Source organism: Podospora bellae-mahoneyi, assembly GCF_035222275.1.
Source record: "Podospora bellae-mahoneyi strain CBS 112042 chromosome 1 map unlocalized CBS112042p_1, whole genome shotgun sequence".
NCBI classification, from domain to species: domain Eukaryota; kingdom Fungi; phylum Ascomycota; class Sordariomycetes; order Sordariales; family Podosporaceae; genus Podospora; species Podospora bellae-mahoneyi.
In genome coordinates, this window is record NW_026946359.1 from 4,715,423 (window position 1) to 4,741,465 (window position 26,043).

At 52.6% G+C, this 26,043-nt stretch overlaps 8 protein-coding genes across 8 annotated transcripts; 4 read left to right on the forward strand and 4 right to left on the reverse strand.

Moving 5' to 3' along the window:
- The first annotated feature begins 386 nt into the window (after nucleotides 1-386).
- Nucleotides 387-10,293, forward strand: BPH1 (Beige protein-like 1). The gene is made up of 6 exons (XM_062874578.1): nucleotides 387-620; nucleotides 717-4,478; nucleotides 4,539-4,933; nucleotides 4,997-5,477; nucleotides 5,529-9,859; nucleotides 9,920-10,293. Exons 2-6 carry the CDS (start codon nucleotides 1,859-1,861, stop codon nucleotides 9,950-9,952), a joined length of 7,860 nt encoding a protein of 2,619 aa, XP_062737863.1. The 5' UTR covers nucleotides 387-620; nucleotides 717-1,858; the 3' UTR covers nucleotides 9,953-10,293.
- On the reverse strand, nucleotides 10,188-10,947 carry N19M (n19m, NADH-ubiquinone oxidoreductase 9.5 kDa subunit). Its single transcript, XM_062874577.1, has 2 exons — nucleotides 10,601-10,947; nucleotides 10,188-10,538 (listed from the first exon to the last, which is right to left on the reverse strand). The coding sequence occupies exons 1-2, from the start codon at nucleotides 10,788-10,790 to the stop codon at nucleotides 10,486-10,488; spliced, it is 243 nt and encodes an 80-aa protein (XP_062737864.1). The 5' UTR covers nucleotides 10,791-10,947; the 3' UTR covers nucleotides 10,188-10,485.
- Nucleotides 10,948-11,081: 134 nt separating this feature from the next.
- Nucleotides 11,082-13,088, forward strand: WBP1 (oligosaccharyl transferase glycoprotein complex, beta subunit). The gene is made up of 4 exons (XM_062874576.1): nucleotides 11,082-11,379; nucleotides 11,451-11,561; nucleotides 11,623-12,338; nucleotides 12,410-13,088. The coding sequence occupies exons 1-4, from the start codon at nucleotides 11,217-11,219 to the stop codon at nucleotides 12,839-12,841; spliced, it is 1,422 nt and encodes a 473-aa protein (XP_062737865.1). The 5' UTR covers nucleotides 11,082-11,216; the 3' UTR covers nucleotides 12,842-13,088.
- A 1,717-nt stretch (nucleotides 13,089-14,805) lies between these two features.
- ISY1 (NineTeen Complex (NTC) component) lies at nucleotides 14,806-15,944 on the forward strand. The gene is made up of 2 exons (XM_062874575.1): nucleotides 14,806-14,939; nucleotides 15,009-15,944. The coding sequence occupies exons 1-2, from the start codon at nucleotides 14,937-14,939 to the stop codon at nucleotides 15,747-15,749; spliced, it is 744 nt and encodes a 247-aa protein (XP_062737866.1). The 5' UTR covers nucleotides 14,806-14,936; the 3' UTR covers nucleotides 15,750-15,944.
- A 134-nt stretch (nucleotides 15,945-16,078) lies between these two features.
- On the reverse strand, nucleotides 16,079-18,090 carry QC761_112940 (uncharacterized protein; the record flags this gene model as incomplete). The annotated part of the gene is given in 2 exon segments (XM_062874574.1): nucleotides 16,079-17,992; nucleotides 17,998-18,090. Coding segments are annotated over 2 exon segments (2,007 nt in total).
- Nucleotides 18,091-18,316: 226 nt separating this feature from the next.
- Nucleotides 18,317-20,762, reverse strand: QC761_112930 (uncharacterized protein; the record flags this gene model as incomplete). Its single annotated transcript, XM_062874573.1, has 3 exons — nucleotides 18,317-19,084; nucleotides 19,137-20,539; nucleotides 20,642-20,762. The coding sequence occupies 3 exons, from the start codon at nucleotides 20,760-20,762 to the stop codon at nucleotides 18,317-18,319; spliced, it is 2,292 nt and encodes a 763-aa protein (XP_062737868.1).
- Nucleotides 20,763-21,706: 944 nt separating this feature from the next.
- On the reverse strand, nucleotides 21,707-22,759 carry SCO1 (Cu-binding protein; the record flags this gene model as incomplete). The annotated part of the gene is made up of 3 exons (XM_062874572.1): nucleotides 22,468-22,759; nucleotides 22,199-22,408; nucleotides 21,707-22,138 (listed from the first exon to the last, which is right to left on the reverse strand). The coding sequence occupies exons 1-3, from the start codon at nucleotides 22,681-22,683 to the stop codon at nucleotides 21,707-21,709; spliced, it is 858 nt and encodes a 285-aa protein (XP_062737869.1). The 5' UTR covers nucleotides 22,684-22,759.
- Nucleotides 22,760-23,127: 368 nt separating this feature from the next.
- On the forward strand, nucleotides 23,128-24,729 carry SPP1 (COMPASS (complex proteins associated with Set1p) component; the record flags this gene model as incomplete). The annotated part of the gene is made up of 1 exon (XM_062874571.1): nucleotides 23,128-24,729. The coding sequence occupies one exon, from the start codon at nucleotides 23,128-23,130 to the stop codon at nucleotides 24,727-24,729; it is 1,602 nt and encodes a 533-aa protein (XP_062737870.1).
- Between the last annotated feature and the right edge of the window lie 1,314 nt (nucleotides 24,730-26,043).

Here is a 26,043-nt window from a genome sequence, read left to right on the forward strand (position 1 = left end):
AACATGGAATAATGAGAAATGCATCCCCTGTTTTAGTCCGGATTGATTGCAGCGGTGCACCACCGAGGTTTGAGCCAATATCAGTGACCTATAGGTAGCAGCTTACGCCGTGACTTGCAACCTTGATAGACAACCAGTTCACCGATTACATCATACCTTGCTCAACTGAGCAAACCAGCGCATTCGTCTCACAGCCGGTATGTTGACTGGCACATCGAACGAACCGCTTGCAAAACTTGGATAAAAGGCAGCAGTTTGTAATGAAGCCGTCATTAGATAGTATTCTCATGGTTCACCTCACAGGCAACACTTCGCACACACGCAGCCTGTCCCTTGGTGAACCTCCGACGCGGGTCGCTGTGGAGACCACTTTGACCGTGGTTTATCGCCTTATCTAGCCACCTTATCCCTATCTTGATAGGCGATCACACAGCTGACGGGCGTGACTCTTGCCTCCCTCGTGGTGGATCAACAACATGTGTACACTCCAACTCTGGTATTTTTGTTAGCGCGGGACTTCATGATATTTCCCACCCCCAGAACCTCATCCACAACCAATATTTACGGTGAAAAAAGGGCATTGTAAGATTCTTCTTACTTTTTAGATTATTATCGTCCAAGTGAGTGTATTATTTTGGCGTTCTGAGGCAGATGTTGTAGATATTTGAAAATCTGATCTTGACCCCTGTGACTGACCACTATGTGTCTATTGTAAGGGAACTTTGCTGAACATAGAGGGGGCTAAGCAATTCCGGGTTGTAGCTGTGTTTTCTGGCATCCTGACGACGCTTCGGGCAATATCCAGCAACATGTTCCAGACTCCGTGACTCCCTTCTCCAATTCTGAAACCCCAATCCAATCGTTGGCCGTCGGAACCAGAACACAGCAGAGGCTTGGGATTCTGCGATTTCCACGACATCTTGCTTGCATGTAATATTATTGCCCCGTAGACAGAGTGTGAGTGAGGTGGCATACCAAACGGATACTGAGATAGACTCTACATTCAAGGTGATACGGTATCTATGGGGGACTTTTAAAGGTTGTAGGCATGGATTTCGGATGCTCCGTGGAAGCACTTCAGCGAGTCCATGATTGGATATCTTGAGTGACAGCTACCATATACCGAGGCTCCATGCCGCAGCATTTTAAAGACTGACATCAACTAGGAGCAGTTTATAGACTGTGAAAGGAAAAATCATACCATTCTCCAGGACTGAGAAACCCAGAAGTCTCTTTTTTGTGCTCTTTCAGAACATGTCTCCAAGGCAGACCAAACAGCCACTTCAGTTACACCCGTCTCAGCCCCACTTACAAGTCCCACTGTTTCAGTGATGCACCGCCACAGGACCCCTCCAAATGGATCCCTCAGGTGAATTGGATTCGGCCTTCACCAGCGCCCTGCAAGGCAGCTCCAGAACAGTGGACAAGCTCGAGGCTGAAGGCTGACGGGAGCTTCTTTTTGGCCTTCTAGATAGGAGCAGAAGCCTCCACGACCCAACCACCAGCTCACCGGCACTCACTTGGCTCCTTTCCATGAGGGAAGCTCTTTGCTTTGTATCTTGATCTCATTCTTTTGGCATCTTACCAATTATATCGCCTAGCCGTCGACCTTGGCCTTGGCCGCGAGAAACATCGGATTCGGTACTCGTATGCGGCGGAGGTACCGCTGACGATGCTGGCGTAAGCTCTGTGGTGAATATTAGCACCAACGGAAAGCATGCACATGACAGCTCTCTAAGGTTTTACGACGGCGGATTAATACACAAAACTGCGAAACCTCGATGGGATATTCGAGCGCAGACAGACTTTCATAAAGAAGAAAAGCGATTGGGCTATTCCCCCACCAGCGGTCCCCAATATGCTTGCCGTGCGCTCTCGACGTTATCGATCGTCGACTTCGGCTTCGACCGTCCAAACATCGAAAGCCGCCGAGGTCCTCCAGCGTCTGCTTCGACAACTCTCCGAAACAGCAAACTCCCGCTCTGCAGATGGGTACCCCGAAATCGAGGATCTGCTTGAGCAGATCCGCCAGATACACCAGCACATTGCTGCCGCGCAACCGCTTTCCCAACCTCAAGACGACTTTCGACACTTGAACGGCTTCCAGACCCTCCTCGAAGTTTTGCGATCGTTCTCGGGCTTTTATAACATACAAAAAAGAAGCAAAGACGAGAGGAGGGGAATATTTGATTTGCTTCACGTCATTCTGGCGACTGTCTCTGCCGCATTCAGGGGCCATCCGGGAAACAGGAGGTACTTTCAAGATAGAGTCGATGGCGGAGGATGGGAGTCTCTGGAACAAATAATTGCCAGCATTGGTGTGGGAGGTGGAGAATCAGACTTGTGGACAACCTGTCAATTGTTTGGGAAGCTGCTATCGTTCGCCCTGGACGACCAGCGGCTCGATGAGCTCTGTCGTTCTGTGGCTTCGTCCTCGACGGCATCTCGGCCAACATCCGCCCCTGGGACGGAGGATGAAGGAGAGTCACCGACACCGATTGGGGACAATACAAAAGAGAGCCAGGGCCAGCTTGACAGTTTAGAAGCTATCGAGGCCAGGCTTGCACAGATTCTAGGGCCCAACACGGTGGTTCAGAATGCCGAGATTATACGGACGGTCGTGGGCTTTTGGGAATCAATACCGCGAACCAAAGGGGCACCGCCAGATTTGGCTTCGATGATCGTCTTGATAACGCTGTCGTCTGTTGGTTCGGCCTCTCTTTTCAACCTCACGGCATTACATGGAACCGGCATGCTCTCCAGACTATTGCGACTGCTGTTCTCTAGTGAGCGCATTCTTACCGAGGCCGAGACAGAAAAGGCGTTGCCCCTGAGCAAATCGCTCATGTACCTTGGGGTAGACCAGCTAGCTGATGCGCAGTTTTTACTCTGCAATCGGAACGAGGATGTCTCTGAATTTTGTCTCGACATGACTGAAAAGAACAACGGGCCACCTTTCATTCAGTTTGACCTGTCACTTCACGGTCATTCTTCCGTTGAACTGCCCAACCTCGGGCGACCTTTTCCACCCCATTCGTCAGCCGGATACACTTTTGCTGCCTGGGTCCGTGTCGACAGATTCGATCCCCATTCGCACACCACGCTCTTTGGAGTATTCGACTCTACGCAGACCTGCTTTCTGCTGGCTTACCTCGAGAGGGACACCAAAAACTTCATTCTGCAAACATCTGTTACCTCGTCCCGTCCCAGTGTTCGGTTCAAGACGGTTTCTTTCAAGGAGAAGCGGTGGTATCACATCGCCATCGTGCACCGCCGGCCCAAGGCACTCGCTGCAAGCAAGGCCAGCCTCTATGTCAACGGGGAATTTGCAGAGCAGATACGGTCGGCATATCCAAATCCACCTCCCATCTCCAACACGAGCACTGAGAGCTTTGCTTCGTTTGCGTCAAGCAGTCACAAAACAAATCCAGTACAGGCATTCTTGGGCACACCCCGTGATCTTGCGACCCAGGTTGGCCCTGGTCTTGTGCATTCGAAATGGTCCCTTGCCTCTGCTCAAATGTTTGAGGATGTCCTGAGCGATGATTTTCTTGCGGTGCATTACCGACTTGGACCACGGTATCAGGGTAACTTTCAAGACTGCCTTGGAGGGTTTCAGACGTATGAGGCCTCCGCCGCTCTTGGACTCCGTAACGAGCTGTTCCATCCCGGCAAGGATGAGAACTCGGATATCCTCAGAGCTATCAGAGATAAGGCTAGCTCCATTGTTCCCGAACAGAAAGTATTGCTCAGCATTCTCCCTAGGGCGGTGTTCCGTACCGATGGCAAGTTCATGGACTCGTCGCTCTTTCGTTCACTGTCGAGGAACTCGGCCGGCAGTTTGTTCCATACTACCACTAAGACGGGAGTCCCTGTTGCGATCAACGCTGCTGTTCCGTGTATCAATGATGCACTAATCAGAATGAACGGAGTATCGCTTCTCGTTGGCGACCCAGTCTTGACCACGCCGTATTACTTTGATGACAATTTCTGGCGACTTGGTGGCTTCACACCTGTAGTGCTGAAGCTGGTTGAGCGCGCCACAACCCCTCAGGACCTCCTCCGGTCTGTCGAGATGACCTTTCATTGTATCGAAAAGAGCTGGCGAAACAGTGAGGCCATGGAGAGGGACAATGGATATGCTATCTTGAGCATGCTTCTGCGGGCCAAGCTCGGATACGGAATTCCGGCTTCAGACAGTGTCTCACAGTCGTGGCGGCTTGCCGTCACGAACGAGGCAAGAGACAGGCTCAGCTTCCAGCTCTTGAGCTTGGTCCTCAGCTTCGTGGGTTACAAACATGCGGACCCCATCGAATCATTTGTCGTGAACCCTCTCGCTTATCGTATTCTGCTCATCGACCCCGATACCTGGCGCAAGGCGGCCCCGATCACCCAAGAACTCTATTACAAGCAGTTTGTGACCTTTGCCGTGAAAAGCAAGCACCACCAATTCAACAGCAAGCGGCTTCTCAGAATGCGTACGTCAGAGTTGGCTTGAGGCTCATCAGTATTTCATATACTCACTGCTCATTCTATAGGCATCATCAAGAGGCTGCTGGATGCTCTCAAGGCCGAGACCATCTCGGAAGACATCCTGCCTCATTTCATGGCCTCGTTTGAGAGTCTGGTCAAATGCAGTTTTAATGCAGAGGTTCACCGTTCTCTTGCCCTTTTCATCACCTACGCCTTCCATACCCCTGCTGGCTCCCTGCCCCGTACTCCCAAACCTATATCCAGAGCAGGGACCCCTTCCCTGAGCAACTTGAGAAGACCAGTCCCGGTTGAGACGGGACCTTCCTCCTCAAACGGCCCCTCAAGATTACTTACAAAGAAACAATTAGGCATCAAGTTCCTAGAGATGTACACACGGTTTCTCTGCGAGAAAACCAACCCGGCTGACATCCGCAAATTCGCCAAGACAGTAACAAATAAGGTGATATTCGGTGTCGACCCAGAGAGATTCCCGAGGCCATATGTAGTACTGACGCCCTTACAGTGGCTCCTCTACCTGCTTGCGGAGGACGATCCAGAAATCGTCGTCCACGGATGCAAGATTCTCGCCCGCCTCATAGTGTCGCAGCCGACAACGTACACCACCAAATTCTCTACTAGGTCTGGAGGGTTTCACATCATGGCTCACCGCTTGAAGCAGTGGTGGGACATTGCTACTCTCTGGCCGATCCTGTTCAGTATCCTGTTTGGGTACGACGTTGCGAATATCAACTTTGACAAGTCGTTTGACTTTTTCAGTCTCTTGGGGATATTTGGGAATCGACATGTGGTTTTCCCCGATGTGCTGCCGGTTATCATCTCGATGCTGCAACACGGACTGAGGGATATTCTCAAGTATCAGGATGATCCGGACTCTCCGCATGGAGACTGGGAGACGCCCAGGAGTGGTTCGGAAGGTCTTGCTGCCGTCCAGACGCGTCCAAGGGCTCGGTCTATGGAACTGGGCCAGGCTTTGGAGCCGCGGAGTATGTCTCTTTCTTGCCTTTGCTCTGGATCTTCGCTGACATATTGTCTAGAAACACGCCTGCCTGACAAAGAGAGGGTCTCGGCTAGTGTTGGAGTTCTTCAAACCGTTGTCCGCTATTTGTCAGACATGCACAGTCGGTCGGCCAGCTTCAGAGATTTTGCCCTCAACTCTGACTACGTTCGCCTCCTTTTCTCGGCATTGTACCCCATCATCGTCAGCGCCGATCCCGTTACCCCCGATACTGAGCTCAACTCCAAGGACTCGGTCCTCACATTTGAGGGAGGCGACGTGCTTATCAGGCCGGTTCCCGGCTCTTCGACTACGGCCATTCCAATCATTCGAACCGCAAACGCAGGACAAATGGACGGGTCACCGCCATCTGTACAGGGTCGCGGTACTCCTCTGCGGCGACCTTCCTCGTTCATATTGGTGGCATCACAACAGCAGCAGCCACTCTCCCCACCCATCCCCGCTCGTCTCAGCCATGTCATGTCGCCAAAGAAGCGAGTAAATACGCAGAAAATCAGCAACGTGGTACTCGAGGGAGTGCTGGAGCTCATCATCAACGTCTTCACTGATCAGCTGCTCGTCCGAAAGGAATTTCCTGGTTTTGGTCTCTTCTTGAAGGTTCCTCCCGGCTTTCAGGAACATCAGGCCTACTTTGAGACGTATGTTCTTCGTAATGTCATCACCCACCTGAAAAACACCATTCAGCTCGAGCAAAAGACCCTTCTCGAGCCGAGGATTCTGCAGAACATGTCTCGGTTGAACATCCACATGGTGGAAGCGATCTTTGAGGGGTGGTTCATGAATGGAGCAGAGACGATGATTGACTTTGCCGGGACTTTGCTGGAGTACCTGCTGCGACCTGACATCTCGTCTTTGAAGAGCGTCCGTCTTTGCAGCTCGGCGGTGGCAACGATCAGGGCATGCTTCTTGAAGCTGACGCTTTTGCGGCTGTCGGACATGGATGATCCGCAGTGCCAGGATGCGGATGCTGTTGCTAGTATGGGGCAGCTGATGTACTGGCAGACTGTGCTGCTCAACTGTTTGCAGGTGGAGGATGATTACATGAAGCTGTTGTGGTATCAACTTTACAACAAGCTGGTTGATCCGAGAGAGCAAGTTCGGATGATCGCTGCGACGGTGTGGCGGATTATGCTGGTGCAAAAGCCGGAGGAGGCCTCGGTTTTGTTCAGGCAGATCATGACGCCTGATCAGCAGCATCTGACGAGGGGATTCAGAAAACTGACTGAGCTGGATGACAATGCTTTTTTGGAATGGGTTGATCAGCATCGGCCTTCGTTGGATGTGTTGTTTGTCGGGGGGATTTCCAAGACGTGGGAGGAGTTTGTTGGTGGGGAGAATCAGCGGTACAATGACACTGGGAGGACGAGGTTGAGGAACCGGAAGGAGAAGTTGAAGCAGTGGCATGCTGAGTTGAGGGAGAGGGAGAACGTGCTGCTGAGGCATGAGATGGCGAACAGCGCGTGGATGAAGAGTATTTACTTCACTGAGCACTTCAAGTACCAGAGGCACTTGCAAGACCAACAAGATGACAACGCGTTCTTGGCGTGGACGTTTAGCAAGATGGACAGGGACTTGAGGAGGCCGGGAGCGGTGTTTGCGGAGAGGCAGGAGATTAAGTGGAAGCTGGATCGGACGGAGGGGAGGAACAGGATGAGGTTGAGGTTGTTGCCCGAGTATCCTGATCAGCATAGGGAGTATAGGCCGAAGAGGGGGGATACTTCGGGTCTGAAGCTGAATACGGGGTTGGCGGGGAGTCGACAGTCGAGCATTGGGATGACGCCGGCTAGTTCGACGCCGCCGATCGAGGCTGGGGAGGAGGAGGATACTGCTGAGGAAGGGGAGGAGGTGGTGGATGGGAAGGGGTTGGATCGGCAGGGGGTGACGCCGGAGGATGACTTTGAGCTGGTGGAGGATCCGAATGATCCGGATGGGGATGATAATTTTGAGGACAAGAACAGGAAGGTGATGAGGAGGTTGCAGCAGGGGGATTCGGTGCAGAATGTCTTCAACATTTCCAGGATCATTGGGCTGGATGCCTCGGAGGGGATCTTGATTGTTGGGAAGGAGGCGCTGTATCTCATGGACAGCTTGTTTCAAAGTGTCGATGGCGAGATCATCAACGTATGGCAAGCACCGCCGGAGGAGCGAGATCCGTTTTCCATCATCATTGCTGGCAAGAAGGCGGATGAGGCGCGCCAGGAGCAGAGCCGTGCTGGTTCGGAATCGCGCAGCTGGAAGTGGCGGGAAGTTCTGATGCTGTCCAAGAGACGGTTCCTCTTCCGGGATGTGGCCATCGAAATGTTCTTCACTGATGGCCGCAGTTATCTGCTTACGGCTATCAACTCGACGATGAGAGACGAGATTTATGCCAGGCTTACCGCCAAGGTGCCGCATAATAGCAACCCGAGTTTGTTGCCGAATCCGGAGGATGCCTGGAGATTGGAGGCTCTCAAGTTCACCGAGGAGGCACCACAGACGCTGGGGGCCAAGTTTGGCAGCATTTTCAACTCGTCGGGGTGGAACCCGCTGATGAAGAGGTGGCAGAAGGGAGAGATATCCAACTTTCACTATCTGATGCTGGTCAACACCATGGCGGGCAGAACGTTCAACGATCTGACGCAATATCCGGTTTTCCCGTGGGTGTTGGCGGATTATACGAGTGAGGAGCTGGACTTGAATAATCCGGCGACGTTCAGGGATTTGTCCAAGCCGATGGGCGCGCAGAATCCTAGTCGGGCGGCGGATTTCAACATGAGGTACAAGAGCCTGGCCGAGATTGGGGAGACGCCGTTTCATTATGGGACGCATTACTCGTCTGCGATGATCGTGTCGTCGTATTTGATTCGGTTGCCGCCGTTTGTGCAGTCCTACATACTGCTGCAGGGTGGGACGTTTGATCACCCTGATCGGTTGTTTTTCTCCATCGAGGGGACTTGGACGTCGTCGTCGAAGGATAATGGGTCGGACGTGAGGGAGTTGATTCCTGAGTTCTTTTACCTTCCGGACTTTTTGACGAATGTCAATGGTTACAACTTTGGTGAACGCCAAGGTAGCCAGGGGAAGGTGGACAATGTCATCCTGCCCCCTTGGGCCAAGGGCGATCCCAAGATCTTCATCGCCAAACACCGTGAGGCTCTTGAGTCTCCCCATGTGAGCCATCACCTCCACAAATGGATCGATCTCATCTTTGGGTACAAGCAGCGCGGAGAAGCCGCGGTGGAAAACTTGAATGTCTTCCACCATCTCTCTTACAAGGGCGCCAGAGATTTGGATGACATTGTCGACCCTCAGGAACGTGCCATTACCACGGGCATCATTCACAACTTTGGCCAGACCCCCCACCAAGTCTTTACTCGGCCACACCCCGCCAGGGAATACGACCGCTGCCCGATCAAGCGGTTGGACACCTCCATCTCCGCCCTGACTAAACTCCCCTACCCGCTGCTGGAAAGCCACGAACGGGTATCGTCATTGATTTACGTCAAGAAATACGACCGGCTGCTTTGCGCCTCCCCGTTCAGGATCAACCTCCCCCCGTTCTACGACAAGTTTGTCGAATGGGGTTATGCGGATAACTCGGTCAGGTTCTTCTTTAGCGACAACCGCCGTTTGGCGGGGCTGCACGAGAATCTGCACATAGGGCAGATATCTACCCTCACATTTGCAGACAGCAAAACGCTGATCACGGCCGGGGAGGACTGTGTCGTTTCTGTCTACAATGTGCAGACATCCCCCGGAAAACCGGTGGAACTGCAGCAGAGGTCGAGCTTATTCGGGCACAAGACTCCGGTCACCAACATCGCGGTGGCGAAGGCGTTTTCGACGATTGTGACGGTATCGCAGGATGGGGTTGCGTTTCTTTGGGATCTGAACAGGTTGGAGTTCATCAGACGGTTGCCGATGCCGATGAGGGGGGTGGGACAGCAGGTCGAGTGTGTGGCTGTGAATGACACGACGGGGGACATTATGGTTTGTGTTGGCCAGAGCGTGGTGTTGTTTACGGTGAATGGGGAGGTGATTTTGGATCAGAATGTATGTGGTGGTGGTGGTGGGAGCGAGGGGGAGGTGACGGATGATTACGTGCATAGCTGTGTGTTTTATGAGGGGTCGGGCGGGAATGAGTGGTTGGAGAATCAGTTGGTTTTTACGGGGCATAAGAGGGGGAGGGTGAATATTTGGAGGAAGACGGTTAGCAAGGAGGGGAGGTGGGTGCTGGAATGGATGAGGAGGTTGGATCATGTGAATCAGGGGAAGATGACGAGTGAGAGGGGGGAGAATGTGGAGGCGGCGGTTACGTGTATTGCACCTATGGAGAGGTTGGTGTATACGGGCGATGATGATGGGAGGGTGGTTAGTTTTCCTTTTTTTTTTTTCCCCCTGCTGTTGATGATACGCTAACGGTGGTGATAGTATGAATGGAATCTGGTCCAACAAGACAGGTGAGACAGGGTTGGGTTTGATCGGCACAAGCGGACAATCGACATGAAATAAAGGCCACGGGAAGATGGTCAGAAAGGAGAGAAGACAGGGGGGGGGGGTTGGTTGATTTAGCGCCAAGGAGCGGGTGGTCACTCCTGCCATCACCATTGTTATTACATTTCCAGCGAAGTGTCTGAATTAGAGGTGATAGATATTTGGATGTGTCCTGCGGAAAAAAAAAAGAAAACCTTTAATTTCTTACCCGTTCTGCAATATGGCTTTTGGTTTACCGGTTTTATGACCTTATGTCTTTGAAAACACGTCTATTCGTATTAGACCACCCTCTCTGCCCGTTTATAAACGCCAATATGTACAATTGATACAGCTTCTCTTTTCCACTGTTTCTGTCTGTCTCCATTGCTCCCGCTCTCGGCCTGGACCTCATGTACGCCCATCATATCGTATCGGTTTTTCGATTTCAATGTTCAATCCCCTCTTCTACCTCCCATCCCTCAGCTTCCCTGATGTTTCCTTCTCGGTTCATTCGTCTCGTCCCATTACTCCGTCTCGTCTCCGTATCCCGTCAACTTCTTCCTCGGCGTAGTTGGCACTATTATCACAGACACTGATTAGCACAGGACCCAATGTCTATTGTTGTGCAAGAGTATATACCGGGATAAGTCATGGGGATCTGAGGCGCGTCATAGTCGCCCAGGGCGCGGCGGACGGGAGGGACGACGATGAGGTGCAGAGGGCCGAAGCCGGCGATGACGCAGGACCAGAAGAGGGAAGGGCGCTCGCGGGCGGCCCAGCGGCAGTATTTGAGGGGGGTGGCCCAGAAGCGGGGGGTTGCGCCGGACATTTTTGTTTGTTTCTTTCCTCTGCTTCGCCCTTGGTTAGCCAATTGCGGGTGTTTGTATAGGCTGTGGTGGCATGAACATACGTGTGGTGGTTTGGGCTCGACCTGACCTAGGGGGGGTAGGAGCTTTCGAAGCTACTTGGGCTGGGGTGGTGGGAGCTTCAATTGACTTGATTGCGATAGGTTGATGGCCGGTGAAACTGCGGGTAATTCTTACAGAGCACTGAGCAAGAGCAGGGGCCCCGCAGTCTCAAATGTTTAAAGGTGGGTCTGGCATCAACGGGGCAGGGGGGTAGAAGTTGGGGTCTTGGCAAGGCTACGTATGCCGAATTGGTGATTATTAGCTGTGGTACCTAAAGCTGCTGCTGTTGCTGCGCGCCCGTGGCATCAACTTCGACAACTATACAACAGACGGATCGATCGCCCAAGATGTTACGGTCAACATCGCCGCTCCTTTCGTTATTTGCTTTCCTGCTATGCTGGGGGGCTGCGCTTGTATCGGCTGTTAGCACCTCCGGCAACAGGTTGCTGGCTGTGTTTGATGAAGTGGGCGAGAAGGAGAATTATAGCAAGTTTTTGGGCGATTTAGAGGGTATGTTTGCAGAGGATGGACTGGGAATGGATGGGGATCTGGAATGCTGATCAATTGGTTGTGAATTACAGGCAGAGGATTCCAAATCACATATGAGACCCCCAAGAGCGAGTCCCTCGTCCTCTTCCACCTCGGCGAACGAGCTTACGATCATGTCATCTTCTTCCCGATCAAGACAAAGGGTATGCTATTCTCTTGTTTCCTCTCCAAACATACCCCATTACTGACACCATGCGCTTTTAGGACTCGGCCCCAACCTGACGCCCCAAATTCTCGTCAACTTCCTCAACGCCAAGGGCAACATCCTCCACACCCTCTCCTCCGAGACTACAACCCCCAACACCCTCGTCTCCCTCCTCGCCGAGCTCGACATCACCCTCCCCACCGAACGCACCGGCCTCGTGGTCGACCACTTCTCCTACGATACCCTTTCCGCCGCCGAAACCCACGATGTTCTCGTCCTCCCCCCACCCGTCCCAGTGCGCAGTGATATCTCCCCCCTCTTCTCCACCGGCGCCCCCAAAGACGCCCTCCTCGCCTTCCCCCACGGCGTTGGCGCTGTCCTTGGCCCCCGCGAGCATCTGACCCCCATCCTCCGCGCCCCCAAGACCGCCTACTCCTACAACCCCAAGGAGCAAGCCGACGTCCTCGATGTCGCCGACCTCTTTGCCGCCGGCCAGCAGCTCTCCCTGGTCACCGCTTTCCAAGCGATCAACTCTGCCCGTTTTGTCCTTCTCGGTTCTGCCGAAATGCTCCAAGACAAGTGGTTCGTCACCGAGATCGCCGCCCCAGGTGGTAAATCCGTCAAGACCTTCAACCGCGAGTTCGCCAAGCGGGTCTCCGCCTGGGCGTTCCAGGAGTCGGGTGTTTTGAGAGTGAACTGGATCGAGCACCACCTCAACGAGGTGGCTGCTGTTAACGAGTCAAACCCCCATATCTACAGGGTAAAGAATGATGTTGTATGTATTCCTCCCCCCCCTCCCTATGCAACCCACCTCTTATCATCAACTAACAATGGCGATAATGCAAGACCTACACCATCTCCCTCTCGGAATACGCCTACGACAAGTGGACCTCCTTCTCTCTCCCCGCCAACGACGTCCTCCAGCTCGAGTTCTCCATGCTCTCCCCCTTCCACCGCTTGCCTCTGACCCTCGACGAGACCCATTCCACCCCCGAAGCCTCGGCTTACACTGTCTCGTTCAAACTCCCCGATCAGCACGGCATCTTCAACTTCAAGGTCAATTACAAGCGCCCCTTCTTCACCAACGTCGAGGAGAAGAACACTGTGTCTGTCAGACACATGGCCCACGACGAGTGGCCCCGCAGCTTTGTCATTAGCGGTGCCTGGCCTTGGATTGCGGGCATCGGCGCGACGGTGAGCGGATGGGTGGTGTTTGTTGCTTTGTGGATGTACAGTGCCCCTACGGATAAGAAGGTGGGGAGCAAAAAGATCAACTAGATATGGGGGGAAAGTGATGTAATGGGTGGGTGACTGAAAAAAAAAACAAGGTCTTTTTTTATTTAAATTATCTATGTACAATTGTGGTTGATTTGTTTAGGTCTTCGTTGGAGCATGCAAAAAGATACACTGGCAAGGCTTCAAAGTCTAGGTCTGAGAATATATTGAAATGAACCTGAACATGTCTGGAACTGATGTTATGAAACTCCTACCCAAGCCCATGACCATAATGCTATCTAGACTGGAGTCAGAGCTCGCTTGAGCCTCAAGCCATCCACCAACTGCACATTCAGAAACGACACACACAAAATCAAACATATCAATAATGCCCTCAGATTAGCTCTCTTCTGTTCCCACTGACAACCTGACAATCCACGCTCGGTAGAGAGACAGTGGAAAAGCGTCGGCTGCCTGCAAATTTGGCTTTTTGGATACCTTTGGTCATCACCAGGCATGCTTTGGTTTGGTTTTGGTTTTGGGGGTACAAAAAGAATACCTTGTTTCTTCTCAAAAATTAACTTTGTGAAAATAAGAAAGAAATTGAGAAAGGAGAGTCGACAGAATGAGACTGGAAAAGCATTCACCCTCCATCTAGTCCATCTACCCAGGGCACAACACACTCTTGGGATTTTTTTGAGCCAAGTGAAAAAGGGGATCTTCCGGTCTCTGGCTTACGCTACCGGCGTTCACATCCACCAGTGAGGGCCGATATGGCACCTTTTGCAGCGATATCTTCTGCCCAACAGGTCATTTCTTCGCCGTGGAACAAAACACACCGGATCCAGGTGGGGCAAGGACGACAGGGTCCTGTGTGAAAACACTACTGGTTACCGGAGATCGCCAGTGTGGGGGGAGGAAAGATGGGAGTCGGTGAAAGAGTGTGGCCTGCCTTGAGCCAATAGACAAGATGGCGATGGTTGCTGTGGTGCTGATGGATGCCGGCCTGTGACTTCACAGACAGGCTGCTCGATGGCCGAAGTGAAGGAATGATAAACTCAAACAGTGTGGTATTTGGTGGAAGCTTTCCTCTCCCATTTCCTCGCCTTTGAACCAACCCTTGAAACCAAGCACGATTGCGAGCCGCTCCGATTGAAAACTACTTTTGTAACCGTCACTGGTGCTGCGCTGACATGTCTCCTGATTGCTTCTTTTCAGAAACTCAAAAGTCGACACCGGGCGCACCTCTAGAAATGGCTAATTGTCGTCATAGCGGCTTGGCTTCTTGTAACGAGAACCGAAAGGGAAAGGGAGGCGAGGGAGAAGAGGTGATGTGTGCCATATGAAAACGATGTTCGTGCAAGGCTGCTCAGATATCCGTTCTTGATTATTCATGCTCTCCCAAGCCCTCTAGTAAGGGCTGGATGAGTCGGAAGGTCGGGTTTAGCTCGTCCCTGATGTTTCTTCATGGCAGGATATGTGTGTGAAGGCGGATTGTTTGCTCTTGAACAACCAAAGCTGTCAGTAGGCATCACTTGATGTTCTCTGTTGGCTTGAAGATGAAAGATTGTGGTGAAATCGATCCCATCTCAAAAACGAGATCCATCTGCCTTTATAATAGAAAGAGACCAAGGCAGTCGTGACGGTTGTCGAAGGTCATGAAGTCGAGGCATGGTTAGAGGTAACCGCCCGCCTGAGGAGGGGTGCACGGCTTGACAGCAGAACCGCTTGATCAGATCGTAACGAGATCTTGATCGCGTTGTTGGATGATAAAGAAACTATTAGAATAACAAGAAGAAACGCGGGACATGATGCTGAAGCTATGCCTTCAGATGTGACGAGAAGGCAGGCCGCAGTGAGGTCGATGTGAAGCTCCAACCGCTGATGAGAATAGAATGAGGTCGCAGGAAGAGTTGAGCTGGAAGAAACGCGCTGAAGACGCTCGAGCCACAGCGCGGTAGCGCCACAACCGCGCTAGCCCGCTCTAAAACCAACCTCCATCCATAAGGCTGTAAATTTCCATGTTAGGCTGTGCGCGCGCATCTTGAATATATCAGCGACACCATCACCAGCGACGCCAACTTCGCGGTCGCTTTCTCTACCACTCCCAACAACACCACACTCAACTAACAAACCAGGCCAGCGCCAATTCTTCAAAATGGTCAGTACATAACCCCCTTCAACAATACTACATGGCAGCTCGCTGACCGTTCCCCCCCCCTCCACCCAGGCGCGCAACTCCGAAAAAGCCCAGTCCATGCTCTTCCGCTTCCGCGAAGCCCAAGCCGCCGACCTCGGAATTATCGACGCAGGCCGAACCCGCCGTCCCCGCGCCATCACCGAGCAAACATCCATCCCCGCCTGCGAGAAATGGCGTGGCCAGGTCCTCAAAGAAATCTCCCGCAAGGTCTCCCGAATCCAAGACATCTCTCTCTCCGACTACCAAATCCGCGACCTGAACGATGAGATCAACAAGCTCATGCGGGAGAAACACATGTGGGAGATCCAAATCAAGAATCTGGGCGGGCCGAATTACATGAGGGGTGGGGGGAAGGTGTATGATGAGGCTGGGAGGGAGATTCAAGGTGGTGGGAAGGGGTATAGGTATTTTGGACGGGCGAAGGAGCTGCCGGGGGTGAAAGAGCTGTTTGAGGTGGCGACGAAGAAGAGGGAGGAGGATGAGAAGCCGTTGGAGGAGAGGACGGATTTGAATAGGAGGAACGTGGATGCGGGGTATTATGGTTATGCGCCTGGGGAGGAGGATGAGCTGTTGCTGGAGTATGAGAAACTCAAGGAGAAGGAGGCGTTTGAGGCGCTGAGGAAGGCGGGGAACAAAGAGGCACCGCCGGGGTGGGAGCCATTGCCGGGTGATATTGGGGATGGGAGAGTGTGGGAGTTGCCGACGTTGGATGAGGTGCAGCAGGAGCTGATTGACAGGAGGAGGGCGAGGTTGTTGGATCAATTACAGTAAATCGGCGTTGGAGAGGTGGGCTAGTGGGTATTGTTGGTATTTCGACATCTTCATGGTTATGTCTGGCGTTCAGGGGCACACAGGGCGGACTATGAGGGTTTCTCTGCCAAAATGACTTTCCAAAATTTCTGTGTATTATCTTCATTAGGTGTAATTGTATATACCGCACCACTAATCATTATGCATGCAACCAAACGGACTCCGAATACTGTGTGCCTGCCTCAACTGATACCATGCCATAACAACGTAAAATGCGTAAACATCTATACTGTACGTGCTCCAATGTCTTGAATAAATGCCCTCGTATAACGAATGTCCTCTCAAAACAATCAACACTTCGCCGGCCAATTGTCCTCGATCCACCCGGCGAAAAGCTCCGTAAACGTCCCCTCAACATACAAACTGACGTCCTTGTCAGTATACACGGCTCCATTAAACTTCAACGCCATCAACACCCAAGGTTGAATAAAGTCGAAGAACACCAAATCAACCGTCTCTGGCTCGCCCTCTTCCGGGAACGACAGCTCGCTCTGGATGCAGTTGGGGACCACGTAGAAGTTGATCCTCGAGTGGAGGGCGTCGTCACCATCGTCGCCGATATCATCCCGGGTGGTGTATCCCTCAACCAAAAAGGGCTCCTCATGCCCATGCTGACCCATTGGCTTCTGGATACCGTCTTCGGAGAAAGGGTTGGCAGGGGTGTCGTAGATGATGGACTCTCTGATGGAAAGTTGCTCGGGGATAGCCATGAACTCGTTGTCCATATGAGCGTCAGCCATGATCTTCCCGGCGTTATTGAGGAGCTTGATGACTTTCTTCGCGGCGTGGTAGGGGACATCGGGGATGTAGTTGAGAACGCTGAGGAAGGGTGAGGTGATGTATGTCGAGTCCCGCGTGAAGGCCCCCTTGAAGATGTCGAATCTGATAGCGCCTGTGTTGACGATCACCAGTCTGGGGACGTCCTTGCGCTTTGGGTTGACTGCGATATCCGGGATGACCTCCTCCTCGAGCAGGGTGTAAATGCTGTCAGGTCCTGGATACGGCGACCTCGTCATCCAGTAATCCTGTGGCGCGCAACCAAAGGTGTAATCCAATTCCAGCTCCTTCCTCGCCTTGGCAATCATAGACGTGACGTTCTTGCCATGCTGGGTATGAAAAGTCGAAGCATTCAGCCCGCTGTGATGATACAACCCAAGGAGGTTGTTATCAATATACCTCCGATGAAAACTCAACCCCCTCTCCCCCTTTGGATCCTCCTCGGCCTTCTTGATCGCCCCGTCAACACTCATCCACCCAATCGTCTCAAAATACCGCCCACTCGCCATCGCAAAGCTCCTCTCATCATAGCTCGTCGCATCCCTGACATGAACATGGCCCCCAAAAAACAAAATCGGCGCATCCCCATTCCACCTCCTAATCTCCCCAAAAACCGTCTTAAACTCCTCCATCTGCACCCCCACATGCCCAATAACCAGCCACAAATCCGGCTTCTCCTGCTCCCTCACCAACCGCTGAAACCACCCCTCCCTCACCACATCCCCAACCCTTTTCACCACAGTATTATTCGCATTCCCCCCAAAATCAAACAAAAACCCCATCGCCACCACCTCCACCCCTTGATTCTTCGTCCTAAACCTCCTATACCTCTGCGCCATCTCCACCCTCTCCCCATCCCCCTTCACGTAATCCAAATTGCTAGCCACATACCTCCCGCTAAAATTCTCCACCGTCCTCTCATACTCCCGATCTGCCGTGCTCGCAATATACAGCTCGTGATTCCCCGTGCAAATCACGTCCACGTCCTGTTCCTTGTATATATCGTAGTAGTACTTCCCCTTCGGACTGCTCGCGTCATACAGCCCGTTTCCCTCCACCCGGTCCCCCGTGTCGACAACCAAGAGATCGACTCCCAAATCATCCGCCTTTTGCCGCATGTGCTCCGCAAAAGAGATGTAGTCCCCCCAGTCAGCCGAATATTGTGACTCCTGAAGATGGCCAGCGTGCCAGCCGTGCGTGTCGGTCGTGTGCAAAAAGTTTAGTTTGCCCCAGACGAGGTCTCGCATCGGGGCGGGGATCGGCCGCGCGGCTCGCGGTTGCGCCGCGGTCGCGGGGTTGGCGGCGAGGGTCGCGAGGACGGTGCCGATGATGGTCATTTTCAGGCCCATCTTGCCGGTTGCGGGTTGGAGTATGTTTGATGTGCTGCTCGTAGTCGTCAATTGATCAGAGTCGTTCCGCGCGCATCGCTGACGGTCGCGCGTTGGTGCCAGGGAGAAGTGGCGGCACCCCTGAACGAGAACCTCTTTGGCCTGCAGGTCTTGGCGTTGTCACGGCTGTCGTCCATTGATCACATGGGCCGTCAACTGATGACAGTTGATAGGTAGGTGCCATGAAACACATAGAACCCCAAGTTTGAACAGGTTGAACTGATAGTTATGGTATCACTACGAAGTACTGGTATCATAGGTATAGAAATCTAGGCAAACCGCCCCCTGAAAACTCCTTGACCTGCCAAACCCCAACGGCTGAAGATAGTTAATACAACAACCCTCCCCTTTCTCGGGGGCCATTCAAACCTCAACAATCTTCACCCGTCCCCTAGTCTCCTCGGGAAGATCCTCCAACTTGATCAAACCAAGTTGAACACAATCACCCAGGAAAAAGTAAGCTCTCGTCTGTGTATATCCAAGATAATCAAACGCATCGGCATCCTCTTCAGTCTCCTCCTCGGCTGGAGTCACATCCTCCGCCTCGCCATCCGAGGAAACCTTCAAACCAGGAATCTTAGCCTGGACAAGACCCCACGCAACCCACTGGGCGCTGTTGGCTGTGCGCCAGAGTTTGGTCTCCTCCATCAGCTCCTTGACTCGCTTCTCCGTCGCCGCTTCCCTCTTTCTCTCCTCCTCCTTCCACCCACCGGCTGGGACGCGGGCATCCAGCATAAAGTCAGCAATAGAGGTTGTAGATCCCGCCGTGTGAATAGAAGTTCCTGGTCCGGTCCCTGTGGGTGTCGTGGCGGGCGTGCTTTTGGCAGAGTCAATATACGGGAACCTAGGCCTATGATCGACATAGGCCCTGATAAACCGGCGCTGCTGGTCAACGTTGGGATACTTGGCGGTGTCGCAAACATGAGGGTACCGCGCGTCATGATAGTCGTATGTCCATTCGGAGAAATGGTTGGCAAACTCAAGTCCTGGAATGTTGGCACCGGCATACTCAAAATCAATAACAACCAATTGCTTGTGCTCGTTGGCGGGCTGAAGAAGGGGTGATTTCTGATCGTCCGGACGGACGCGGAGAATATTGCCGTATTGAGTCTGCGCACCAAACATCAGTAGCTGGAAACAAACACCTTTGGGGCATACAACTTGCGTCGTTGTGTGCAAAGACAAGCTTCTCTCTGATCTTCTTCGGGTCGCCATACTGGCCATCAAGAAACTCGCGATACTTTCGGACCAGCTCCTTGAAGGCCGGCCATTCCACTCCGCAGACATAACCCTTCTTCTTCCAGCTGTCGCTATGACCACGAGACAGGTCGTTTGGCCCGTCATTGTATTGCTTGTCGAGGAACAAAACAGTCTTCTCGACTTGGGCAAGCCACTTGTCCCAGTTTCTCCAAACACTGGGGCCAAGGTCCTTCTCTTCCTCCAACAGCTCCACGCCGTCATGAAGCTCCCTCATGCGCTTAGCAATCTGTCTAGAGGTATCCGGCTCCCGCATGCTTTGCGAAGTGAGCGCAGCAGCGTTGAGGTATTGCTCAAACCGACCGTTCAAGAAAGTGCCAAGCAGGCGAGGGCCAATCTTCTTTCTGGCCAGCCTTCTAAGCACGCTCAACTCGTTTTCACGGTCGATGAGGTGCTCCACCTGGGGACCATAGATTCTTAGCAGCACCTTGCCTGGCGTCTTCTTGCCCTCGGCGGGAAGCAGTGCCGATTCAGGGGGCGGCGAGACCACATACACAGCGTTTGTCAATGCACCGCTGAGACGTTGAACTGAGATCTGCTCTCCGCTGTCAAGGGGCACCCTCCTCCACCCTTTGAGCCTCAGCGTGTGTGCCAAACGAATGATTTCATTCTTGAATACAGTCCAGGCTTGCTTCTCTTTATCCTCCCTGCGGCTAGAGATAGAAGCGTTGTCGTCGGCCGCCTTGCCTCCAGTGTAGCTCATGGTCTTGGAGTTGTCGAGGGCCGCATCACAGCTGGGAACCACAACATCACCATCGAAAAATTCCGTGTCCGATGATGCCGCACCTCTGAGGCTCCTACTAGATCTCTTCCGGTGCTTCTTGCTTAGACGAGGTCCTAGGTGAGGAACAGACCCCAGTCCCAAAGCCGACATGCTGTCGTCGATAATCCTCTGAAGTCGATCAAGAGACACTTCACTCGAATCAGACTCGAGAGAATCGGCACGAGGACGACCGGCTTCAGGCGTCTCTGGAGGTGACTTGCGGCGCGAAGAATGCTTTCGACTCTTTCTAGACTCCTTCTTGGCTTTCTCTCGGTGGAGCCAGTCAGCCACCTGAGCTACCAACTTCTCACTCACGCGATCAATTCTATGGCGGTGGTAGGAGGCGATGCCACTGTTTTGAGGTTCTTCAATGGGTACCGGAGAAGCAGTGAGCTCGGTTTCGCCGGCAACATCGATGCTGGGAGTCTGGCTGAGAGTCGAGGACCTAGACGGCGTGGCAGACAGACCAGGGCGTCCACTCAGCCTCCTGCCAACGCCTGCAGGAAACTGCTTCTTGACTGAGGCCTCATCGTGAGGCGACGACTCAGGTTCAGCAATCTGAACGGCTGCGAGGTGTCAATATTTGATCACGGGTGACAAAGAACAAAGAAAACCAAGCAGAGCTACGCAGAACAAGTGATAGCTAAACAATGAGGTGAGTGACAGACCTTTTGCCAGTGCGCTCAAGGGCGGGGTTTTGGAACCTTCACCATCATTGTCGTTCTTCAGAGCCGAACGCAGCGGCTGAGCCGAGGGTGCTGGAGAGGGTGCTGGAGAGGGTGCGGACATGTTGAGGGAGTTGTCAACACCACGGACCGGCAACACCCGAGCAAAATACTTTGAAAGCCGGAGTGACGGTTCCCGAGGGCATCCGGGGAGAGATGTAGAATGTTACCCTTGGGCAACGGTCAAGGAGGAATTGTAGTTGTAGGAGAGGACCCGGGAGATGGGGCGGGCGCTTGCGTCGATTAGGGAAGTGTCCCAGTGACACCAGTATCGCTTCTTCAGCCAAATCCGTATCGTATGATTGGGTATTGCCCTCGTCAAGATAAGAAGGCGTATGGAATACGTGGGGTAGCGTCCACGCTTGCTTCCCAAAAAGACTAGACGCTGCCGAAGCTCTCGCAAGACCAAGTTGTGTTGTTTAGGAAGCAAAGGGTATGAGCATGTGAAGGGGGGAGAACTGTAGTTGAGCTCAGACGGTCTCGTGCTCAAACCGGCAGGTAGCCTGTTGCGCAATGAAAAAAAGACGGTGTCCCGGTGACAAAAGTCGGGATTTCAGTGGAGAAAAGGACGAGAGGAATCAGGAACAGGGTCCTCCACCCCACCAATCGCTGAATGGCCCGTGCTTGACCATGACGTAGCTATCTGCAAGCGAGCAATGCTGTTTTTTGTTTCGAGCTCAGGCCATTTGGCAGAGCCCAATGATGCAATTCAGACCCGAGGGAATGGAAACTCGCTGCCAAGCGCCGGCCGACAACCAGTGAGGTTAGGCTGGATTACATGATCTAGAGGATAAAAAGAGTTGAGAGATCGGAGCGCTGTTGAACGTTTATCCAACCTGTACCCCAGATCACCACTTCTTTCAGAACCCCTGTCTTCATCCCGCTCACTGACATGACCACCAAACTCCCAGGGTAATCTGCATGGAATGGCGATATTGTACATTTTAGCTGTTGCAAAATACATCAATAGTACATGATGTTATACATCCTTGATACGTGGCCATAATTCTAGGCCTTCTTCAAGGGTCCCTTCCACTCCTTCATATGATCCACGATGATCTTGGCTGCTTGGTCGGGAGAGTGCTGTCTGCCGAGCGCCTCCACAAAGTCTCCCTCGGGGTCCATAAGGTAGAAGTAGATGCTGTGGTCGACCAGGTAATCCTGGCCTGGCTTGACTTCGGTCGGCGTGCTGAAGTAAACCCGGTAGGCCTTGCACATGGCCTTGATCTGGTCGTATGTGCCTGTCAGACCGATAAACTTGGGATGGAACTCGGCAAGATATTCCTTCAACTCCTTGGGACCGTCACGCGCGGGGTCGCATGTCACAAATACAGGTGCCAGCACACCAGGACGCTTCTCCTCTACCAGATCGAACATTCTCGCCATCTTGTCGAGCTCTTCGGGGCATATATCCGGACAATGGGTAAATCCAAAGTAGACCTGGAACATAGCTTCAATCAGCATAAGGTCAAAGACTCAGAGGAACACGCCAGTACTTACAAGAGAGTAGCGCCCCTTCAAGTCCTCGTCCGTAACAGTGTTGCCATTCTGGTCAATCAAGCTGAACGGCCCGCCCACCTTGGGCCTTCCAACACCCTTGGTTGACTCTGCTATCCTCTTGCGCTGCATGCGCTCCTTCTCTTTCTCAAAGTAAAACAGGAGCCCGGCGCCAGTCATGAGGAAGAGAATACCAGCCTTCCATGAGAATGGCTACAGCCCCGCATATTAGCTTCCGTCCAAAACACACAACGGACAGGACCGATGCATACCCCAGAACGATAGCGACTTTTTGCCTCCTCCACTGTCTTGAACTTGAATCTCCGTTGAACCAATGGCTGGTAGGTTTGTGTCTGTGGTTTCGGAAGGCAGGATGTCGTCGGTCTTCTGGCAGCCATGTTGCTAGCTGTGGATAGGGATCGTAGGCATTGTCGAGTTGCCGCCCTCGGCAGGACGTTAAATGTGGCACGCATCGCTGGTTGTGACATTTTGGTTGGTTTTGCTGGAGGACCTTGGGGTGGACACCGCAATTGTGCTGGGTGCGGATAAAAGCTCCAAGTCAAAGCTCCCAAATGGCCCCAAAATCTCCTGAACAGGCCATCCCGCGGTTCGGTTATATACATCCAGTCTGACACATGCCCCGCTAAGCCACTAGCACAGCCAATTGAACCCCAGCTGACAACCAAAAATTCATCTATCGCATACATCTCTTCCTCTGATATGCTTGTAAGCATCTCACCTTCGAGTTCATCCCTTTCTTTCTTCATCAATTGATGCTTCCAAACATGCTTCTCTATCTGTACATTCGACGCTCTGAAAGATTACTCCATCTCATTTCATGTCTGTACAGGCACATTCAAGCGTGCCATGTATATAAAGTCGCCAACAAAACAGCTGCGTCCCGGCCTGGTATCCCACAGGTGAAGTAAACGATGGCGTTCTCAACGTCTTTTTTCACCCTCGACCCAGAAGCTGCGACGGGCAATAGCAATCAGCTATTACCTTCAGACAGTCAAACCACAATAAAAACGGAAAGGTCAAACAGTCCACAAACCGTACGGGAAGAGGAGCAACCCGCAGCAGATTTGCCCACTCTTTCTGCTCAAGCCAATTTTTCGTCCTCTGAAGAAACACAAACAAAGCACCCACCCCCCAGCAGTGAATACGGCTTTGATCAGGACTCGATTGCTGGCGACTCTACGAAACCAACCACGACCAAGCCTCCAGTAAGCAGGAGGAAAAAGGGAACTGCAACCATCATCAAACCACCAAAAAGATCTCGCCCCGGCGGCAATACCAGCATGGGCCCAAAAAAGAAGGCAGGCAAAACCACCAAGGGCGTAGGATCCGGTGCCCCATCACTCAATGGAGATATCGGCAGCGACCTTGCTGGAGGAGCCAGCGAGTCTGACAGCGGGCCGTACTGCCTCTGTCGCGGACCTGATAACCACAGGTTCATGATAGCGTGTGATCGCTGTGAGGACTGGTTTCACGGCGACTGCATCGGCATGGATAAGTGGACTGGCGAGAATCTCGTCCAGAAATACATCTGTCCCAACTGCAGCGATCCCGACCGGGACTATGTCACCCGCTACAAAAAGATGTGCAGCTACTCAAGCTGCAAGAACGCCGCCCGGGTTGGGGACCCTGAGCGCCCATCCATATTCTGCTCAGACGATCACTGCCAAATGTGGTGGAACGACCTCGTCTGCACCATTCCCAAAGCCCCAAGATCCAAATCCAGCAAACCTACCAGCATCCTAGACGACCTCACAAGAGAAGACTTCATATCTCTCCTCGACTCGCCTGTCATGGCTTCATACTACCAACAAGCACAACAACAGACCTCCTCCACCCTCTCCATCATCCCCGGCCAAGCAAACCTCTCCCTCCCCCCAGACTTCTGGACCAACCCCCCACCCAACCTCCTCACCCCAGAACAAGAAGACTTCCTCTCCACCTCCCTCGCGAAACGACAAGAGCTAGGCGAGGAGATGCTCCTCTACAAGAAAATGCTCGAGCTCATCAACATCGCCATCGAGCGCAGAGACACCGCCATCTCGTCCCCTTCCACACCCTACAACAAAGACGTCTGCGGTTACGACGTTCGTCTAGATCACATTGGGACGCCGCACCAGTTTTCCCTCTTTCTTCAGACTGACTCGGGGGTTAAAATCTTCAAGAGTGGCAAGTTGGAGGATATGGACGAGGAGGAACAGGCAAAGTGGCTCAAGGGGGAGGATGCGACGAGCGGGAATTACAAGGGGGGTATGTGCACGAGGAAGAAGTGCCCTCCGCATAGACAGTGGAGGGATATACTGGTGAAATCCGTCAAGTATGATGTCAGGGAGCTGACGAGGAAGGCGAAGGAGAGGTTGGATGGGGAGCAGAGGGTGAGGGATGCGGCGGCGGGGAGGTGGTTTAGGAAGGGGATGTTTGAAGGGGATAAGGTGGAGGTTATTGGGGGGGCTATTGGGGAGGTGCTTGGTGGGCAGGTGGATGGGGCGGGGGAGGATGTGAAGATGGAGGGATAGAGCGGCTTGGGTTGGGATGTTGGGATTGAAAAATGGATAAGGGAATGGCATGGTTGGAAACATTTTTAGTTTGGTTGGTAGCGGGTTTGATAGCAGCTTTAATATTCAGCTTTGTTCTTGAGATCTTGGTGGACCTGTGAACTGTGATTTTCCATATCTCCAGTCTGAGGTTTTGGATATGCTTGAATCAACAAATAGGACTGGGCTACCAAAGCAGCCATCTTGGGGCTGTAAGGACGAGCGGTAATTATCTAGACAATGTTCTTTAGACCTATCTACCATGTTTCAACTTGGAGTATATCAATACATGATTCTATACATATTCAGAAACACACTTGGCGATTCCTTTTTTCAGTACTTTTCAATGCCCTTGGCTTTCCGGCCACTTCCCTTGCACTCTTGCCACACCATCTGCTTCGTCATGCCTCGTCCTGCCCCTTTCCCGCCTCAAGAAGCTATTCATTGAACAACCCCTCCTCCGAACCATCTCAGTACGTAAGGGAATAATATTCTTCGTGGCAAAGTAAAACTTGCAGCCAGGTCGCGGGGCAAAGTTCATCCCTTAACTCAGAGCGCAACCCGAACCCTCTGAAGAATTGCTCCCTGCCCAAACCCCAACCCCTCCTTTTTTTTCCCTCCCAAGTTCCAAAGCAACCCTCCCTCTGCCAAGTTTTAAAACTCCAAAAACCCTTTGAAGAAACGATTGTTTCCCTCTCCCTTGTATACCCAAAACTCTAAATCGTCTAAAGAAAGTTATTTGATCCAACACCTTTCCCAACTTTCCCCTTCCCAACTCCCATCGACGATATCCCGACCCCCCTACTGTTCCCCAAACACATGACCCTTTCCCTTCATAACCCTAGAGGCCCCCCTATACTGTCTCCTCCCTAAAGTCTCGAAGCAGCTGAACGGAGCATTCAGCTTCCCTACAAACAAAACCATAACCCACATCGGTCTAATTCCGATCGGTTCCGCCCCTCCGATCGATGATCCTCTTGCAAGTGCCGGTATCCACACCCCTCACCGATCAGCCCTCACTCAGCATTCCATCCCTTGAATCACCACCACCCTTCCTCACCCATAACCACAATCCTTCCCTCCGATGCCGTGAGGTATGGACATACATACCGACGCGCCTCTCCTCCCACGTGTGTTACACAAGAATAGAAAAGCGAGAGAGAACGGACAATACCATCCCACGTGGCAACGAACAATCCTTACGGGTTTTGACACGCACCACAAACAAAAACAGTTTTCCCGTTTAGGTAAAATGTACACAACAGTCTGTAAAAGAAAACCAGCTCCACTCTTGCA

Excerpts from the sequence above, each read along its gene's own strand:
- BPH1 (XM_062874578.1), top strand. The coding sequence starts at position 1,859 with ATGCTTGCCGTGCGCTCTCGACGTTATCGATCGTCGACTTCGGCTTCG. Across the intron at positions 4,479-4,538 it reads CAAGCGGCTTCTCAGAATGC|GCATCATCAAGAGGCTGCTG; the intron begins GTACGTCAGAGT and ends CTCATTCTATAG. Across the intron at positions 9,860-9,919 it reads GCGATGATGATGGGAGGGTG|TATGAATGGAATCTGGTCCA; the intron begins GTTAGTTTTCCT and ends CGGTGGTGATAG.
- N19M (XM_062874577.1), bottom strand. The coding sequence starts at position 10,790 with ATGTCCGGCGCAACCCCCCGCTTCTGGGCCACCCCCCTCAAATACTGC. Across the intron at positions 10,539-10,600 it reads GATCCCCATGACTTATCCCG|TGCCAACTACGCCGAGGAAG; the intron begins GTATATACTCTT and ends CTGTGATAATAG.
- WBP1 (XM_062874576.1), top strand. The coding sequence starts at position 11,217 with ATGTTACGGTCAACATCGCCGCTCCTTTCGTTATTTGCTTTCCTGCTA. Across the intron at positions 11,562-11,622 it reads CTTCCCGATCAAGACAAAGG|GACTCGGCCCCAACCTGACG; the intron begins GTATGCTATTCT and ends ATGCGCTTTTAG. Across the intron at positions 12,339-12,409 it reads ACAGGGTAAAGAATGATGTT|ACCTACACCATCTCCCTCTC; the intron begins GTATGTATTCCT and ends CGATAATGCAAG.